The sequence below is a fragment of the Lepisosteus platostomus genome, chromosome 13 (genome assembly GCF_059453375.1).
Source record: "Lepisosteus platostomus isolate fLepPlt1 chromosome 13, fLepPlt1.hap1, whole genome shotgun sequence".
In the NCBI taxonomy this organism is placed as follows: Eukaryota; Metazoa; Chordata; class Actinopteri; order Semionotiformes; family Lepisosteidae; genus Lepisosteus; species Lepisosteus platostomus.
The window spans coordinates 44,510,089-44,530,734 of record NC_142623.1 but is presented as its reverse complement, the minus strand read 5'-3'; the positions used below and the strand labels follow the sequence as shown (position 1 = coordinate 44,530,734).

The 20,646-nt window shown below is 42.1% G+C and overlaps 1 protein-coding gene and 1 long non-coding RNA gene across 6 annotated transcripts in view; both read right to left on the bottom strand.

Moving 5' to 3' along the window:
• Positions 1-3,233: 3,233 nt before the first annotated feature.
• LOC148650761 (uncharacterized) lies at positions 3,234-5,977 on the bottom strand. Its single transcript, XR_015926220.1, has 2 exons — positions 4,336-5,977; positions 3,234-3,650 (listed from the first exon to the last, which is right to left on the bottom strand). It is a non-coding gene; the product is annotated as an uncharacterized LOC148650761 (long non-coding RNA).
• A 9,933-nt stretch (positions 5,978-15,910) lies between these two features.
• The window catches only part of LOC148650760 (CXXC-type zinc finger protein 5-like), a 38,925-nt gene continuing 34,189 nt past the window's right edge, over positions 15,911-20,646 (bottom strand). For all 5 annotated transcript variants that reach the window (XM_088604900.1, XM_088604897.1, XM_088604898.1 and 2 more), the window contains one exon: positions 15,911-18,861. In XM_088604900.1, coding sequence (XP_088461026.1) covers positions 18,817-18,861 — 45 coding nt within the window. In that variant the 3' untranslated portion in view covers positions 15,911-18,816. The remainder of the gene's footprint in view (positions 18,862-20,646) is intronic.

Genomic DNA, 20,646 nt, shown 5'->3' with positions numbered 1-20,646 from the left:
TTTCTAATGTCTTGTAATATGGCTGATTATTTCCAGAAGGAGAAAGTGAAGGGATCTCTGGCCGCCGATGTGCTGTGCTGTGATGCAGCTCGGCTCTCCTGCAGACCGAGCCCGTGTTCCTTCACGGACTGGGCTGGACGCCGGTCTCTCCGACCCGGTGCGTCTCCGCAGGGGAGCAGCAGCCCACAGAGGCGTGGATGCAAGGAAGATTTATCGCTCGAAGCTGCAGAGCCAAAAGAAAGCAGCAGACGGGGTAAAGATTTCTAAAAATATTATTGTTTGGTGTCTCGGAAGTCCCACCTTGCACCCTGGGCTCCTGGTAGCCTCAGACCTTACCAGGGCTGAGCGGAGTTCTGCCCATAAGGGTGGATGAGCAAGTAATTACTTCCCAAAGTTAATCAACTAATTATCTTATTGTCTTAGGACTATCGGTAACAAAACTCCTCGAGGCCCCTCGATGAATCTACCAGAGGTCACTCACGAGAACCGTACAGAAGTGTAAGCTCTGTCTTTAAATAAAACTGTGGGAATAGGAGAACCCTTCAGGAGAGAATGCTCTGAGGAGGCCAGCAAAGAGCCAAAGAAAACAGGACCTAAAGCAGCTGTACAAGACAGAGGCACACGCAGTCAGCTGGACTTCTCTTCTTGTAATGCACTGTGACTGCATAGCCTTTTAGGGCATTGTGTCATGTTTTCGGCAAGGGTAACTGGTATATTAAATGAAAATATAAGGGGTAACGTGTTCAAATACAAAGACATTTGACAAAAGCAAAGGAAACCATCCCAAGGTTTTACAACTTTGAAAAAACACAAATACAAACAATGGCTTAAGAGCCCAGCTGGTCTACGAGAGAGCAGGATCCTTGGGCTTTCACAATTAGGGGTACACGCTGAGTGGCCCGCTGAATGATTGCATGACCAATCAAGACAAGGCCTCTGCATTCTCATGCTGATCAATGAGCCAATCAGAGCAAAGTACTTAAGCCGCTCTGTAGCAATTGAGGGAGGGTTCTGACATTCTCAGCCATTTTCTTTATATAGTCCGTTTGTTTTGTTATGAGCCTGCTTTTCCAGCACCTGTCAACATTTAACCCTTAATATTTACTTATGTTTTCTGTTCAATAAGCTTAATTATTAGCTAGGTTAATTATTTGTTTTGGGGGAGAAAATGTTTTTGGGAAAAGTCAGTGGTATGGAAAAGCACTGCTGCCCTGCACATTTCTTTCACAACCAGATGCTCAACCCTTTTTTAAGAAAGAAACTACATTCAGTTGTAATGAAATTCTCATGCGCTTTTTCAGAAAGCTACTCAACTGGGAGGTCATGAGATATCAGCAAAATCTGGTTAGGATACTCACAAATTTAAAATATATACATTTCACTGAAATAATGCATGCTCAGATAAGAATGCAGAAAGAGCAGAAACATAATTACTTTTTCAGGACTTCAAAGATATGTTACCCAAGATTGCAGTAAAGAAGAAGCAATATAATCCTTGCCCTCAGTCTTTCTGTGCATGAGTTTTTGCTTCCTAATAATGTGAACCCAGCATGACAAATGTTTTTTTAATACTTCACCTGTATCATCTGATGTCATTGAATGCACAGGCTTAGATTTGTAATGATTCTATTACATCAATGCTTTAGCGATGTTTTCTGTGCGTCTATGCTTCTGGACTGATGTATTCTTTCACAGTCTCTCCTATCAAATTTAATTTAGAAAGGCTTTTCTTTACTACATTTTTACTCAATAAATTAAAACCTGAAGTGTTAAGTGCAACCTCTTTTGGTTATTTAAATTGCATAGCTTGTACTGCTCTGTTAGAATATAATCATTGAGTGTCATGACCATTCACCAGAGCGAATTTGAACTCCTTCCATCAGGAGTTGATTTAGACGACCCCTGTTCAAGTGCAATAGATCCAGGTTATCCTTTGTTCCCCCAGCTATTTACCTGCATAGTTTGGACAATCGATTCCATATGTTACTTTATATGTTTTTGTTGTTCTTTCTCTTCATACATGTATGTTTCTTATTTGTTGATGGGTTCGTGTTGTGTTAAAGGTTTTGTGTTATGTCTTTTACCTGCCTGCAAAGCACAATTTTCAACTAGGACATAATATTTCATTTAAAAAGCACTCATATTACATATTAAAGATTGACACTGAGTCACCAGGCACAGAATCTAGATTCCCGAATGTCTAGGTGTATACAGTACATCATTCCAATACAAGGGCTGTGCTGCACATAGAACACATACTGTATCATACAGTTTATTTTCATTATTGACTGCTGCAAAAATACCCCTGTCTAACTTCATGTCCACATGGCATCATCTCTTGGAGAATGCTCTTTTTTCCAAGTTCATTGAATGACAGACCTTTCAAAGCTCTTAATGGTGTGAGTTCATCACAGATCTATGCCCTACAAAGCCAATCCATAGATGTGAATTCTCCAAGCTAGGGCACTCTGCATCCCACTATTCCACAGCAGTGTGACAGGAGAAGGAATTCAAATACGGAGAGCACTGATTACAGACTACTCCAAATTCATCTGACCCTTGGACACAGCTCTGTATAGTACAGAAGCAACTTCTGTTGAAGAAGCATGATCCACCTGTTCAAGTAGGGAGCTGTGTCAGCATGCGTAGGCTGCAGAGGAACAAGTATAGGTTTATTCTGTGCTGAAAAGAAAAGAGGCACTCCACAGCTGACACGTTGTGTCTCTTTTCTTTTATCTTCAGCATGGAATAAACCTTTACTTGTTCCATAATCCACCTGTGCTGCAAAGGTTTGAATGTTCCTTGTGTACATTTCACATCATGGTAAATAGATGTATTACTGTGAATATTGTATAAGGAAGTATACCACATATACACAGATTCTAGCGCTAAGTGTTTAATACTCAGTATTTGGAAAGAAAAATCATATTTTATTGTGTTATGCCTTGCAGTGGATCAGGACCCTGGTGTGTTTTGTCTGTGGTGTGGCAATACCGTCAGCAAGGAAGTGTCTGCTGGCAACAGGGGGTGGTGCAGTGTGATTGGACAATGGAGTCACGATGTCTTAATGCCTTGCAAGGGGGTCTGACCCCCTTTTCCTATGGGCTAATGTTCTAGCTTCCTCTAGGAGGCTGGGGTTTTAATTCTGGGATCGCGGGATCTTTGCACTCTTGGTAAGTCAGCTTCCACACAGTAGCTCAGAATGGTCAATATTCCTGAAACTAAAACATACATTGTTGTTATTTTCTTAAACATAGATTTATTTACTTTTCAGAATGATACTTTGTTTAGAAATTAGATGGACACGTGAAGAACAACATCTGCAGCATCTGATAGCATACAGACTGCCTGATGGAATCATGAGCAAGATATGCAAAGGTTTTTATTCCAGAGCCTCTCCTTGCATACCAGAAGCTACACTTGATTCAAAGGGTGCTGGGTAATAAAGATGCCCTGAATGCCTCCCCCCAATTATGAGGAGCTGAAATCTAAAAGGCACTAAGGCACTAAAAAATGCTGTGATTACTTTGAATGATCACAATAAGACATGTAGTTGTGGGCTGTTGTATGCAGCTCCTCAAGTGTGGATTATCCCCTGTCTTCACACACAGCACACAGTCATCCAGAGTGTCAGTGGTGTCATTTGTGTCCTGCAGGAAAGGAGAAAGAGCAATGCTGTAAACAAAATAAGCAAAAGCAGATAGAAAGCTCATAGGGAATTTAAAGCTGCAAAGCGCTACGCTGTACTATTATGTAGTTTTTATTAAGAGTAGAATCTAAAATCAAGAGTCCACCAGCCTGAATTTGGAAATGTGCAGTTCAATCTTTTCACCAGATGTGTTTCAGGACTTTTATTTGAACCCAAATATTTGATTATGAGCTCTACAGGCTGCATGCTGAACAATTATTTATATTATATTGTATAATATAACACAACTACCTTGTTTTACATCATAAAGCCCGATCTCTGTTTTGTTCCTGTTCATGTGCTTAATGCTGACAAGATGTTTTACAGTGCACATAATCCAAAGGGGTAAAAAAACATTTGCAATATGTATATATGTATGTATACTGTAGTATTCACTAAATAGACTCAGTAATATATTATTTTACGAAAACATGACATATTATAGAATTTACATTATAGGCATAAACTGAAACCAAAACACTTTGAAATAAAGTGTTAATTGAAATTGAAGAGTCATTTTGAGAATACATTTGCAAATAAGAGGATAATTTCTTATTTTTAATTTTTTTTTTAATTGAGTGGATTTTTCCTATCACTGCAATAACCCCTTGCCTTGACTGTCTTAGTTCTATAAATGTGATACATACCCCTGTTTTCAAGAGACAGACTCCTTGCAGGATCTGTGTGCAGAAAGCAAGCCCAGTGCTCCTGTGTGCAGCTCTTCCCTCCAGGGGAGTGAGCATGTTTTGTGCTTGCAGCAGCAGCGGCAATGTACCCTGGACACGCAGAGGTACCCTGCCCCACTTTCAGAATCACACACCAGCTTGGGTCTGGATCTCATTACTGCTCTTACATCCTGCAAGTCTTCAGTCTTCCACTTGAAGGCTTGAGCACAGGCAGAGTGTTTCACAGTCTTTCGTTTCAGAAAAAATCTCGGTGTCCCTGCTAATGATTCCTTCTGAATCATCTCCAAAAGTCTGATCATCCAACACAAGAAGAGGCCCAAATAGAATTCTCAAGGTTTTGCCTGGATCATAAAAAATTTAAAGGAGATGTCCCATAATATCCTTATTACTTTTTTCTCTTTGGCTGAAAACACTGTATTTCTGCAAATCTGCTTCTTCACCAATATTTCAGTCCCATCTAACAGTGGAGAATTCCTGAGTTTCTGAATGGTGTTAACCCTCTCTCGCACAGCCTGTCCCTGCCTATCTGCCTCACACATGGACACCAGAGCCCTGCGATGGGGGGAGGAGTGTAACCCCATAATGAGGGGAAGAGGCTGTGCTTCAAAGAACAAAACATCCTCTGAGCCACTTAAACTGTACTTTTTGAAGTCGCTTGTGGCTCGCTTCGCAATTAAAACATTGCTTACTGCGAGAAATGGAAATGAAATTCCTTTAAAAGGCAGCAAATCCTTAGATGTTTTGACTTGACGAGCTGAATTTGTAAACAAAAGTGCCCTGTTCTTAAAAGGTAAACACTCATAACCCAGATCAGTGCAGGGAATTAAATGAGCCTGAACCACTCCTACAGGGCCGTTTTAAAAGATCCAACCTTCTCAGCACAATCCAAAGTATGCGGTTTATTGATTGAACAATTTAATTGATTCTTTATTCATGTCAGTGTGTGGGAGGTAGTTTGTGATTTGCCTGTGTAGTTGTGTAATGTAACTGTACCAGGTCTTTATCTCTAATAAAGGTGGCAATAAGTTGCTATTGTATACTAATTATTTAATCAATAACCCTGATTGTATTTCTGAACATAACCCCCAAAAAATGGATGGCCAAGTCCACTATTTTTATGTTAGAATAATGGTGACTGAAAAGTCTAAATGTTTTGTTTGGGTTGTTCCTTTTTGCACTTCACAGGATTGATCACAGACGTCCAAACAGTGCTCAGAAAACCTGCCATTTTGAGAAGATCCAGGAGGGAAACAGCTACAAAAATAAAGCGAGTTTCCTCAGCAGGAAGGAACTGATGAGGAAAAGAAGCTCCTGCTCAGCTTGTCCAGGGTGGAAAAGCCACAGTGCCGGAGCCGAAAGTCTGGCCTTTCGTGATAAGGTTTCCCAGGCCAGCCCACTTCTCACACCGGCGCGGTCGGGGGTCAAATCCTTTTAGGAGTCAGTTCCGTTACCTCACTCCGTTTCATCCTTCTTCGTGGTGCTTATCAAGCGAAGCCACTCCACCTCCCTTCCTGCTAGCTGCTCCCTGGTGGTCCGCTCTGAGTCATGCGCTGGGACAGGTTATTTTCACTCGGGGCACCTGAAACACTTCAGGGTTCGCGCTGCTTTGAGACCTCTCTGCTCCGTGGGCGTCTTTTCCCACTGCTGGGCTGATGAGCTCATACATTCCTGGGAGTGGATCAGTTTCTGTTCTGTGGGAAAGGGAGGTAATTCTTCTCGGGACTGAGTGCCGACACTAACCATTGGAAACTGGCAGCAAGACACTCCTTGGCTTAATACTGAGCCCAAGCATCTGGTTGAAGTTGCGCATTCCTGGACAGAAGTTGGAATAAATCGGAAAATTAAATAAGAAATCTCTCTATTTCCTACTGTCAGCTGGAAGGCATAGCCATGCCCAGGTGACAGCAGAGCTAACACAGCAGTGCGGGTGATGCACAGTAAGACATAAAAGCAGCACAAATGACTTTTGTAAAAAAAAAAAGAAGTTAAGCGCACATCTGCGAGGCTTGAGGGGAGATTGCAAAGACTCAGGCCTGATTCATTATGCAGACCCATGCTGAACACACCAGGCAGGAACTCCTGAGGAGATAAGAACATGAAAAAAAAATGTATGAAGGCATTTAACACAGGTACTGCAAAATGTAAATGGACATCAACAACACACAGACTAGACTGGGTAAGGCGTCTGAAAATATTACAGATATTTGGGCCAAGTACTGAAGTCATGGACGTTCACAATAATGTTAAGCAGTGAGTATAGTTTACATTAGAGAAAATCCTTGGCTTTGGTCTGAAGCCTAAAGGGCACAGGTCAGTGACTGCAGCAGGGCTGAGTTTCCTCAGTAACCTCTCACAGGGTCTTTTTGTTTACTGTGGCACTGCATTAAAGACAAACACCTGCTCTGCCACAGCCAGCACAGCTTCAAAGGTAAGAATTGAAAAGGATCTCCCCCAGCATGCGCTTGCTGGAGAGACAGGAGGAAAGAATCACACACACGTGGTATCTAGTACAGGACGGCTGTGGCCAAGCACCAGCCCTTTTCACTGGTCTGTCTAAAAAACAGTCAATGTAAACAGTTTGACTTCTAATTTAAAACTCCCATAACAGAACTACCGTGTATACTGTAGAATAGTAAATAATATGATTTTGGTTAGAAAAATTAATGCAATTAGTTATTTTTTAGAGCTGTACTTCTCACATGTCACATGGCTTCACCTACACTACCATTAAATGTTATACTGCATTATTTGGCATTTAATCTTGCTCTTTGAGATACCCAGGCCCTACAAATGACTCATCAATACCTGGGACGCCTGACCAGTAGCCAGCCAGTCCTGGCAGGGGGTGAGGGTAGCAACCACTGCTACTGTCAGTCAGAGAAGCCGGAGTACGCTAGAGAAAAAGGTGCCAAATGAAAGAGAAGAGCGAGGGAGCATTCCCCTCATGTTGTTGTTTATCAGTTACAAGATGAGTACCTGGCTGGCTGTACATGGTGTGATGATGCATGCAGTCAGTAGAACGTAAACGTGTCTTGAGAGCAGTCGAGTGTTTTGGGGTTGTGTGTAATAGGCACGAAAGAGCGCGCTGGCTGAATCATTGTTTTGTTTGCTTAGGTCACCTGTTGAAATTTTTGCCCACCAAAACACCCTCAATGAGACATGGCGTACTCCATTAATCACGAACGTTATTCAACACTCTTCTGGCTAGTGCCGTCTTTGTGAGTTTTAATGAGGCAGGGAAGGGCATGAGCCGAGAGCAGGAGACTGAAGTAGCAACAGCAGCAGCTGTTGCAGGATCACGGGACTCCTTGAGTCCTTGAGTCCTGCTTTAGTGGAATATACCTTTATTGCAATGAAACAAATCTGCTTGTGTTGTACCTTTATGACAAAACTTTAAGATACAATCACTTTTCATTTAATTTCATAAACAAGATAGTGTATATATATATACTGACATGACCTCTTTTTAATTATTTGCAAAGCACATGTCCGAGTACTACAGGGGCACAGTGGTGCAGTGGTTAGACTGGCGGTCTCACAGCACCGCAGTCCTTGCTTCAGTTGCTGGGATGCTGTCTAAGTGAAGTTTGTACATCTGAATCCTTGTTTGTGTGGGTTGCCACCAGGTGCTCCAGTTTCCTCCCATAGTCCAGAGACATACTGGTAGCTTAATTGGCTTCTGGGAAATCTGGCCCTGGTGTGAGTGTGTGTGTCTGTCTGTTGGCCCTGAAATGGACTTGCCTCCTGTCCAGGGTGTGTCCCACCTTGCGCCAGCTGCTTGCTGAGATGGGCTCTGACTCCCCCTCGGACCTGTATAAAGTGGTTTGAAGATGGACAGATGTCCAAGTACGGACTTTAAAGCAGTGGTCTCAGGCTCCCTGTGTTTTATTATTATGGGCTAATGTCATCTAGAAACAGGTGTGAATACTTTTACAGCCCACTGCAGTGATCTGCTCCACAAACAAAACTTCCATCTATTGAATTTTTTAAGTATGCTGTATTTTCATTTCATATTATTTCAGATATTTCACATTTCATACATGACCACTCTATTTTTAACAAAATATCTAAACATGCAAAATTGTCAGTACGTTCAACAATTTTATCACACATTCCTCCCTGTATCTGTTATAAGTATTTCTGTGAAAACCCAAGATTATGTGCATCACATTGCATGCTACAGAAAGAGCACTGAGCCCCTTAGCTTTTTAATTCACTACCAAAAATAGTGTCCACCTACTACCTAGGAAATTATTGTTTTGATGGATTAATTTGGTTGCTTGTGGGAGATGGCCACAAGGAACTGTCTTCAGCTTAGCCAAGGAAAATGCTAAATCCTGAATGGCATGTAGCTCCAGCGTTCTTGGCTGACTCCCATGTGCAAACACACTTTCCAGCAATCCAACCCCCAAAATAAAATACCTCCTCCACTTCTCATCACACACCTTCACACCTCTTCACCCTCTGGATCTGCACTACAACCCCCCACAACTGGCACAATCACACCCAGGGGCTCACGGCCTCCTCGCCCTCTCCCGCACCCTCTACTCAGTAAACCTTGCTAATGATCAGAAAACACCCCCAAAGAACACCTCGCCCCCCTCCTCCCCCAGCCCCTGTCTCTCTCTTATTTGTTGTGCACAGAGCCTCACTACAGTCACACAGCCCAGAACCCAGGCCCCTCGCATACTGCAGCGATCCTTCATAAACACACAGACGCACAAACAGACAGACTGTCTTATCCAACAAAGACACAGTCAGAAGTGCAACGACATAAGCAGATGTGCCGGTCCCCAGCACACACTGGCACTCAGGCAGAAGCACAGACATCCATCACCTCCTCCTACTCCTTTCTCACACAGGCACACACAGACAGACCCCTCGCCCCACGCGCACATTAACTGCGGCCAGATTAGCCCTGTTGTCAGCAGTGGAAAGATGCTGCACTGAAGTAATTCTTAATGACACCACCTAGGCTTTCTGCAGTGCTATCACCGCGGAGGCAGGAAAGACCGGGGTGCAATTAATAATGCAAGGGCTTTAGCTTCTTATTAGCGTCTTTGCTGTGACACGAGGCTCTCAGTGTCAATGGGGGGTATTTAAAACACATGCCTACCCACTAACAATTTCTGTCTGCAGCTGCTACAAAGATAGGAAGGTAAAACCAACAAAACCTCACGCAGAATATAGAGATAACATTGCAAATGACACATTACACACTTCTCTGCATTTATATACAGTGCACATATGCACACAAACTGATGGAGGTAACCGTAGGTCCACATTGAAATCTTGCTAGAATTTAACTATGAACGGAAGACAGAACCTACAGATTTGGACGAAGCCATTAATCACCTGGATGCAAATTCAACAGGGATGCTGCACTGGTGCTTTAGCACAGACTGTTTGCAGACCAGCTTGAGCCCCTTCAGTAACAGACACAGCCATTCTACGACAGACCTTCATCGGTCTGCCACCGTTTGTTTCTGTCCACTCAGTCCCAGTGACTGCCGGGAACATATCGCGGCTCTTTTTTTCAGTCCCCTGTTATGTTATAACATTTCAATGGGTAAAGGGTTAGAAACTGGGGAGGTCAGCACATTCATTAGGAAACTGTTGTCCTGAGTTTCCGAGGCATGTCATTCAGGTTCGGACTGGCATGGAGAGCTGGCCAAGTTCGCGAGGAGAGCTGCTGACAAACAAGCCTTTCGCCGAGGTCTTGCCTTCCTGAGCACAGTGTATAACTGTCAGCCATGGAGTGATATGGCTCTTTCTTAGATGTGTTTGGTATAGAGCTGTGTGAGTGTGCAATATAGCAGAGCCCTAGCCTATACACCACCACTGCTTTATCATAGGAGCTTCACAACTTTCTGACAATCTCTCTCCTGACTTTCTTTCATCTGACCATTACATTCCTCTGTCTGCAGCTTTCACCCGTCTTCACACTGCTGTGCATTTCCATAGTGGTTTTTAAGGTTTTTCCGGCTGCACCTCTCCTCCTCATTCCAGAGCCGTCTCTTCAGCACTGCTTTGATGTGCCGACATCTGATGCGAAGCTGAATCCAGCTGCCAGCAGAACCAGCTGGGTTAGGAAAGCATTTTCCTGGGCTCTCAGTCAGCGTCTCTTCTCTTTTAGTCATCGTCTCTACGTCAGCATCTCTTCCTCGTGTAATTGCTGGTTTTTCACTGTCTGTCAGTTGTGTTCTGCAGTCAGTGATTGGAACCATTGACCTTTTTTGCATTTTTCATCCTCGAGCAGGGTTCGCTGTGAAAGGTGACTAAGGATACACACTCTTCACACTCACAGTGGAGCAGTGGTGACCTGCTGACTGCACTCTTGATAAGCCTCCTCCCTGAGAACAACCAGCATCTGAAGGCCCAACGAATGGATTTGTCCTCTAGTCTCAAGTAATTCCTAAAGAAGTTTTCAGCACTGTGATCAGGAGGGAAAGTTAACAGTTAGATTAAATATTTTCAAAGTACACTTTTGCCATACCATATCTGTGAACACAGTTTTCCTTTGTAGAAGAACCTTAAAGATTATTACCTTCAATTTAAGCCCTGAATCAGGCCTCTACTGTCTATACTTCTAAAGTTCTTACAGATTTTTTGGGGGGACATCATTCCAGGTGGAAATTGCCTCTGGAGACCAGTGACACTTGGGAGTACTAAAAGGATTACATACATAAGAAAAATGAAGATGTAATAATGGGGTTACTCAAAATAATCAGCCCAAAGTAATATTGAAAACATACATAAGTGCAATATGAAGTTGGATTTTGCAAGTAATCATGTGAATTACGTCTTTTACAAATCGGTTGTATTTTCATCCCAAAACACTTTACATCAGTCAGCTTTTGTGTAGTCTGCATTCTAATATTCATTATTTACCACATTTTTCCTTCTTTAATGGAAATCATCATTCAGGTAATCGGTAATCCTATCATTGTAATTGTTTTGTCGGTGTCCAGTTAATTAACTCACTGTAGGCCGAGTGATGTATAATTAATGCAATTCTGCTCTGCCCCCGAGATTCGATCACAGTTGTTCACAGAGCCGCACAGCGCCACTGCTCAGACAAAGGAGGAGAAGTCTGCACCCTCTGGATTTGAAGGCAGTGACGTCACTCCGGTAACTCCTTCAGAACACTGAGCCCAGCTATCATAAACAGAAGGGCACAAGTCCTACAGCAATCAGTCAATTTAGGCTCCTTTTACTGTTCTTCCATATCACATCATCTTCAAGAGTCCGAGAAATGGAAAGCATCCAAAAAACCTTTCAGTGTTCAGTTGCTCTGAACAATTTTCAATGTTGTTACTCTAGGTCAGGGCTGTTCAACCTGAGGCCTGTCCAATACACTCCATTCCCGAATTTTAATACAACCAGTTTCGAAATTGCCATATTGATTCAGGTGATTATCATTCTCCACAGGAAAATAACTGAATGGAACAGATTGGAAAGCCTACTAGTTGAATAGCCCTGCTGTAGGCAATTCTTTGACACCTCATACTCTTGTTCTACATTTAGATTAATTACATTAATTTGCTTAAGTTAAAAGTGTGGTATTTACGCAGAGGTAAATGACAAGAATGGTTAAAATCATTCTGAAGCTTTCAAGTAAGGATTATATATAGAAAAGATTATGTCGTACTCTGACATAACCCTCCCAGGACAGGCCCTGGCTCACCGCAGACATCCTTAGGGTGAACTGCAGAGGTTCTGGATAATGAAAGGCTGGATTATATCTTACCTCAGCAACGGGACCCAATATTCTCAATGTTATTCCTTTGACAAGTTCACATATTTAACATTCATCATGAAAATGATGGTCAAATGTTACTGTTTCTAGAAACTTGTTTTCTAGAAACTTTTTTCTTTGGAAATGAACTGTTCACCATTAGATAGAGACACCAGTGTTTGGCTGTAAAACTCTTTAAGTCTCCGAATACTGGCATCCATGCCATAAAATCTGTTTACCAGCTGCTGTGTTGCAATGTCCAAATGAGTACGAATCTGACTTCAAACCTTTCCCCCAGTGCTTTCATCCTTGCTTCAATCCTGAAGACGACTGCAGGCCTCCTTGAATCCACAATGTCCTGGTTTTCTCTTCTGTCAGGGAAGTCATGGCCTGTTCCATTCTCAGACATTATCGCCTACATGATTTTAAGGAGAATTATCTTGTAATGATTTACAAGAACAGTTTCAGGACGAATGGGGATCTTTAAAGTTGTTGACTGTTCATCACCCGTAGCTGGATCACCATCACTTGGACACTGCTCAGAGCCCCTTGAACAAGTGCTTCTCCCACTGAGACACCTGGGAGCCCACTGACAACTTCTTTTTGTCAATAAGCTTTCTCAGTGACCAATCCGTGCAGTCACCACCATCTCAGGCCTTTCCTTTACTACAGCAGGAATGTAGTAGAGGGTCGCAGTTCCCAAATCACAATTAAATATTTCATATTGGATTGTAAACCTATCAGTATTTCTTTGTCTCTATTCTGAGGTTCTGGTTTAACTAGAGAGGCTCTTATATTTATAAAAGGCAATGTAGTAGGAAGATGCACTGAGATGTAACAAAAACATTTATTAATCTTTCACTACAGACATTATACAGTATATTTAAATAAGGTACTGAATTGTCTTTGACCGAAGAGAAAGAAAGTGTTGGTTGCTTTCTGAATTCTAGGACTCCTGTACCGAACAAGATCTCCCTTCCTCTTGGACTGGGATAATTTGACAGGAGTCTTGAATGGCGAGCGAAGAGTCCCGTTGACTCTGCTTCCCTTGAAATTCCCCTGAGAGAATGGTGATAGCACTGCCTTCTCCTGCTACGGGTAGTTTCCTCAGACAGAAGTGTTCTTAGCCAAAAGCCCAAAAAGTTGAAGAAATATGAAGTTGGTTTTAAGTGAATAAGAGCCATCGATGATCTTTTGTGGGATTAAATGGAAAGATGGTCTGAAAAGCCATGTCCATGACATGATCCATGAACAACTATTAAGCCTCTTCATTTGGCTAGCATTTTATTAATCTGTAGTTTCACCATCATTGTGATTAATTCAGTTTATTCCTCAAATTTATTTGGACCTTTCGTAGAGCTCAGAGTTCAACTTAGCCAAAGGGTCAGATTTGAATCATTAATTACATTTGTTACCCCCCACCATCACACTAACATAAAAATTAAAAAGTAGGATGGTCAGGAATTTTCACATCCCCTTGTCATCGTCTGTGTTTTATTTTTGTGATTTTGAAATCATACACTGCATGTTGAAGTCTAGGTGTGTTCACCTGACAAATCCGTTGAGAAAAAGAGGGGTGTTTTATAACCGTTCTTGAAGTTAACCCCCTTCCCAGTCTGTTCCAGTCAGTTATTTATAGTTATTTTTTGTGATTTATAAATACAACTTGTTGTGACAGTACGGTGTTTACAGTGAGCATTCCTATAGCAGTTTCTGAACACCTTCTTATTTTAGGAGCGTGAAGCATCAACATTTATTTCCTTTGAGAAGCAACTAAAAAATGTGATGAGCAAAGTTCATATGTCTGTCAGTTGATTCCTGCTTTGAGAAAAGCTGAGTAAATTCTGACAATTGCATAGTACAGTACTTTTTATTTATTTATTATACGTAACCTGTTTGCATTAGGTGAAGGCTGAAAATCACTTTTTATTTTAGGCCAGGTGGTCAATTTGTCTGCTTGCTTGTTCTGGAATTGTCAATGGAGACAATTGGTTGCTATGACAATGGTCAAAAGGTTAAGGTGAGGGTCAAACATGTGACTTCCACATGATAAGCACATGGTGAGGCAATGTATCCAGATTATTTAGAGGACTTCATTGTCTTAAACTAAGTGGTATTAATACATGCAGGAACGCACAAGGACTGGCTTGTGATAAGAGAGAACACAAAGAGAAAATCAGGAACGGTTGCCCATGTTGACTAAAAAGATTCAATCAAGACTGAGGCCGAGAACTTTTGTGGCATGCAACACAAAACACTCAAACGCATTTCACTCTGCACTTAACATTTACTGATATACTACATCGTCAAACCATAAGGAATAACTGGCACTCATTAGATAACTAATTAAAAACCATCCAATGAACAGCAAGGAACAGATTTTTAAATGCTCCACTAACAACCTCTTCTCCTCCGGATGTGACTGATGCCAAGTCCAGCACAGCTGTTCTCCGATGCAGTGCCCTGCCGAGGGTGTGCCGGGCTCCTGCTCCCCCTTGCCCAGGCACAAGATGTGGAGATACGGAGACTGGAAAAGGGAATCCAGAGAGACCGTCTCCTTTCAGGATAAAGGCTTAGATATGCTGCCAGGTTCTGACGTAACCTGACCTCTTTGAAAAACATTACACCATGGCCACACTTGTGTGTGTTGCTGCAGGAGAGCACCGAGGAAGTGTGGGTTACTGATTGATGGCGAGTGGGACTGATGCAGCATACAGACAACCTAAACAAGGCCTCAATGCCCTCAGGCAGCTGTTTCTCACTCTAGGACAGACCTGGGAGAAAACTCCAACACTGGCCTTGTGCGTCCACTCTTAGGATGGATGATACACCATTCTGGGGAGAAGATCTTATTCATGCATTTCAGCACAATGATAATTATTTAAATTGAGATTTTTGTTGGCGGTGCCCTCATGCCGTCATGCGAGCTCATGGAAATCATTGGAATAGCCTAGGCATGTTTGACTGTGGCTTGGGCTACACTGTTCCCCCGAGGCCACACTCCTGGGTGAGAATCCACTGGGTTGGGTGTGAGCAGGTCACGGGGGCTCCTCGATGGGAGGTGCAGCAGTGCGTCCCTATTTCTCCTTTGGGGTACAGGGGAGTTTGCAGCACAGGAAATGGCTCAGACAGGAGGTCCTGTGGGCGAAGGGCGTGCACTGGACAGGGGGCACAGCTGCAAGACAACCTGATGGACAAACCCAGTGCCGATCCAACAGGATCCAAATCTTGAAAGGGGGAAATATGTTTTGCTTCATCAAATGTTACAAAAGCAGCACCACCCTTTAATCGTGGTGCTCCATACATGCTGTAGTTTGGTGTTGGCCCCTAGTGTGTTATCAGTGAAAGATTTAACAGCTCTGTCAGGTATGTCAGTCTGGCTCACACAAAGAGCCTCTCTGCAAGGCACCATCACTCCTCTGATGCTTTCTAATAGCCATCAACGAAGAACAATGGATATCTGCTCCAGGACACCATTTGTCGTAAGCCTCTGTGTACAAAGCGCACTGTTTGGAAGAGAACGGTGAGATCCAGTTTGTCATCTCACTTTCCAAAGCTCTAAAGCAGAGACCTACAGAAGTTGGAAGACGGGCCTTTGAAGAGTGGTAGATCAGAAGACATGCTGTCAATCCAACAAACAAAAGACTCAAAAAAGGCTAACACGAGTAATGACATAGTCTGAGCAAACAGGGAAAGTTGTATTTTCAAATCTTGCACTGTTAAAAAACATTGTCAATGCCAATGCGGTACTTGGTCTTTCCAGTTTTTGCATATAAGTTTGATATATATTGTGTGAGATTTTGTTCCTGTGTTTGTGAGATGTTTATTATACACAGCACTCTCAAACTCAATGTCTACTCATAACCTAATCATAGGTTAATACTAATGCAGAAGCTTCCGATCTTAACAAGATGTTCTTAGTACATCTGGTAAAAAATATTTTAACATTCAAAAAAGGACTTACTTGAGACTTTACCTGTTTATAGTACATTTCTCTTTCTTTTTTGTAGTTCACCCTTCTCACAAATTCTAGATACTCCTGAAATTTACAGGTTCGGGTCCCTGCAGGTCAGGCCGGTTCCTGGCTGGATGCAGCTTGTCCTCTATATGAACACAGAACAGTTCAGGAAAAGGGAAGAATCCTTTCTCAGGTGCCCACAGTCCTGAGCCAAGGGAGTCCAGGCAGTATCGTAAGAACACCACCACCTGTGTCCCAGTATTCGGCTTAATTCCAAGAACTCGGCATCTTCTGGAGGGAAGAAAGCTTTTCTTATCCAATCTCGTTGTGAGTGTTTTTCGTACCGAATGGCTCAGCGCCTTTACCCTTTCTTTGCTTATGACGAGTTGTCTTGCTTGGGGTTACCCTGCTCCTTACAAGTGAAACAATGTCCTTTTTGTGAATAAAGGGACCAAAGCTGAAAGCTGCAGTCACAACACTCAATTGTACTGTCCTGCCATTTCCTCTCTTGTGTGGAATTACTGACTTTAGTCCAAAATGTCCATTTTGATGAGTTGCTTACGCATATTATCTGCTACAAGATTATTATTTTTTAAAATCTTATCACACCACATTGTGTTTTCTTTCATTTTCCTTAAATTAGTATATGGACCCAATCCTTTGGGGTCTCTTCCACTGCAGTCGTCATGTCATCTCTGGTGCCTAGCTTTGTGACATCTTGAAGATTGCTGGTTACACAACATATCAGGAAAACGAAGGCAGCATCAGTTTCTACAATGATCTCTATTCATGGCAACACCACAATACAAAGTATAACTCATTTCAAATTTAAAATTGCTGTTGCACCAGAGGTCAGAACATATTAATAAATTTTTCTCCTCTAATAAATAGAATAGATTCCTAGTTAATCTTATGGTACTTTTCTCGTTCTGACTTTGCACTTTATAAGAGCTCTGCTTCCTTAGAAAGGAACCTACACCTCACATGCACACGTTCAGAGCCCTGTCATATGAGAGTGAACAGCCTTGACATTCAACAGTTATGGCAAAACACTGAACACAAACCCGAGCAGGCACAAACACATTTGTGCGTGCTAGCTTTGTCTTAGACAGACATAGGGCCGAATTCCCACAATCCCTCAGGAGGCTGAGAGTGGTGCCATGGGCGCTGATGTACAGGTGGGAATGGAAGAAGCCCACCAGTGTTCTGCAGGGTCTTCCTTATGCTTTGAGAGAGAATTTCATGATGAAAATATAAGCCATTAAAAAGCGCAGGTCAAATACCAGGTGCAAATTAACACCCAAATGTTCCATTCAAATTCTCCTTTGTGTGGTTTTACAAGTTAAACTGTTTGAGAATGCTACAACTGCAAAACCCTGAAAAAGACAGAACCGCCTTACATGTCTTAAAATGCTCACTGACACAACAGAAACTATTTTAAGATTAGTTGCAAAAAACAGTTCCTTTTATGTCATGCTTTTTGCAACAAATTTTTATTTTATAGAAATTAAATTGCAATCACTCTCACATTATTTAAACATCCTATCTATTTTCACATTTCTTTTAATATTATTAAAATATAAAATTATAGTAAGCACCCAAAGAAATATCATTGAAATGTCATTATTACATATTCCGATACCGTATTTATCACTTCAGTTAGTTCATGGACGTGACATGAAACCTGAAGCGGAACCAGAAATCCTTTAAAAAATTACAAAATAAAAAAGGAACAAATTTGAAATTTCCAAGACTTTTTTTCATACTGCAGTTTTTTTTAACAGAATGAAGCACTGTATTTAAAAAATACACCATGCAAAAGTAGACATAGACTTCAAAACTGTAAATCTTGACACAAGTACATGCATTCATTTTTATTCACAAAACCAGCCCAAATTGCTAAATTAATACAAACATCACTGTTGTTAAAGATGTAGATCTGCTAACCTCATGAAAATAAAATCTCAGTGCTTTAGCTGCTACAGAACCTCAGCAGTACGGTATGCAATTCTTGTATCTGTCAATATTTATCAAATTGACGGAAAACAACAGTAAAACCCTTGTTTCTGACGCAATAAACTAAAATAAGGCTGCCAGTTTCACAAAAGAAAAACATTGGGTAGCCAGGAGCTTCCAGCAACTCTTCCCATGAGCAGGGCTTCGTGTTGGGCAAGCACAGCGATGCTGTGTAACTAGTAGTAGTTCCTTTTACCTTTTATCAGAAAACAGGATTCTACATCTTTACCTTGTTTTTTTCTTTTAATAACAAACATTGAGCAATTTCAAAACTATAGATTTATGACGTAACAAAAAAGAAACCAATCAAAAATACAGAACATGGTAAGTAAAGAACAATGGAGCTAAATTACAATAGTGCTTGTCATTAGCCACTAGTTTTAAAATATAGCTGTAAATTTACATTCTCTACACAAGTACTGTATCTTTCCACACATAAACGACAAAAACACCAAACACAGAAATTAGTTGATTGTCCACACAGTCCGTCATTTCTGTTTGGCAATGAACAGATCCATGTCAAAAATCACTGAAAACTGCTGGAAAAGGACAAAAGGTACCAAATGGAACATAGAAAAGGAATGAAAGTTGCCATAGACTTTTATGTTTATTTTTGGTTCAGGAAAAGTAGGTGCATCCATTAATTTTTCAGCCAAATATCCTTGCCCGAAACAATACAAGCAAGCAGGTGGCATTGCACTTGATGACAGAGCTTTGGGGTTCGTTCCTCCTACTGGAACCATCGGAAGGCCGCTCCTGTCGGCAACATCACCTTCTGGAAAACGCAAAAGAGATGTCATGTCAGCACAGGGAAACTCCACACTGGCCCACTCCCTCTTCCCTCCCTGCCGGAATGTTCCTATACATGTGGACAAAAGGACACCCTCAAAAAGAAAATGCAACAGAATGAACATCCAGCTCACAAAAAAAAGTTATTGCATATCATAAGAGTCACAGGGAAACAAATAATGATTGGGGTCTTTCTGGACAGAGCACAAGAGAGAGGAGATGGTTCATAATCAGGGAGTCCTGGAATCCGCAGTCCAGCCACGATGCTGACTCTGACTCTGGATCCTGGGACGCACAGTCAGATAGTCCTCACCAGATCAGTGATCATCTTGTAGCACGAGCGACTACAAGCCCTCCTCTCACTGTGACCCTCCTGCCGATCACTTCATTCCAGCAGGTTCCTTCTGAAAGGGTCCTCTCGCTCACCCCTGAAACACTGCGAACGCACAATCCTGTCCTCTGTTCTTGCGGAAGCTCAAATTCTCAGCTGCAGCTGCGTGTCTTCTCTCTCGGGGCACTGCTGACCACATGCTGTCGACAGGCTCCAGCCAGGGCAGAATCCACAAACAGAACACATCCTCCCTTGCCTGGCTGCTCTACACTGGCTACCTTCTGCCATTGTTGTCCTCCTACCCCTATAATTCTTTGCCTGTGGTGTGTGGTCTTTATGTAACATTATGTCTGAAGCTTGATGATGACTCAGCTGTGCTTTGTAACAACAATGTTGCACTTTACAGAAGCCTAAAGACAGTTCTCATTGTCACTAGAGTTTGTCCTGGAACTGTTGGGGTGACGTGTATACCAGTGGTAAAACAGTAGTGAGAAAGTAGTGTTAAAGCTAGAAAACATTAGGTAACTGATACATTTTTACAAGGAATGGCTGGATGAGATTATGGGAATGATCTTCTACTAGTAAATAAAGATGAAAGATGAAAGAAAAAGATGGGTTTGGAACCGTAAATATGTCTTTATACCGGAAGTCATTCTGTGCACAGTTAACTAGACATCTAAACAAATTTCACTGGCAACTTCCAGCAGACCAGAGTACAAAGTGATGCTGTTCTTTCCCATCACTGCCACTGCCCAAAGAAATTTACCAAACACATTTGTTTATATATTGGAATATTACCAATGTACAGGTGAATTTGAAGAAGGTCCAACGCCCTAAGCTGAATGCTCCACCTAACAGGAGGATCCAGCTCTCACCATACAGAAACGTTTCTTCCTTATAACACATCCTTTCAATCTTTCAAAGTGCATCACAACTGCAGTGCAAGGAGCAGGATGTGTCAGATACAGGAAAACCTTTACAGGATTACAATAGATCCTTATAATAAACTTCAAAATGTTTTAAAAAACACTATAACTATTTTAAATCAGAAGAAACTGATACAACACTGCAGAAAACGATTCAGGAGGTGCGAGTGAGTGGAAAGTCTTGAGCATTAGTTACCTGCTATTGCTATAAATGTGCTGGGGAAGAAGCCCCCCAAGCAAGGCCAGCAGAGCTTGAGAGGCTGAACAGAGCAAGCAAAGTACAGTATTACAACAAAGCACACCTCAAGAAGGCTCCACAGCCGAAGCGCTGAGTTTCCTTTCTTTTCTTGTCAGCCTGGAATAAACCCATTACCTGTTCCTCCAGAGCAAGCAAAGTGGCCCAGCCGAGCCCCAGCCGAGCCCCAGCACGCCACAGGAGTCAGGTTCTGAGCTGCTGCGGCCACCGTCTCCCCGAGCCTGTGCCCAGTTCGGCACAATCACACGCGCAGCAAAA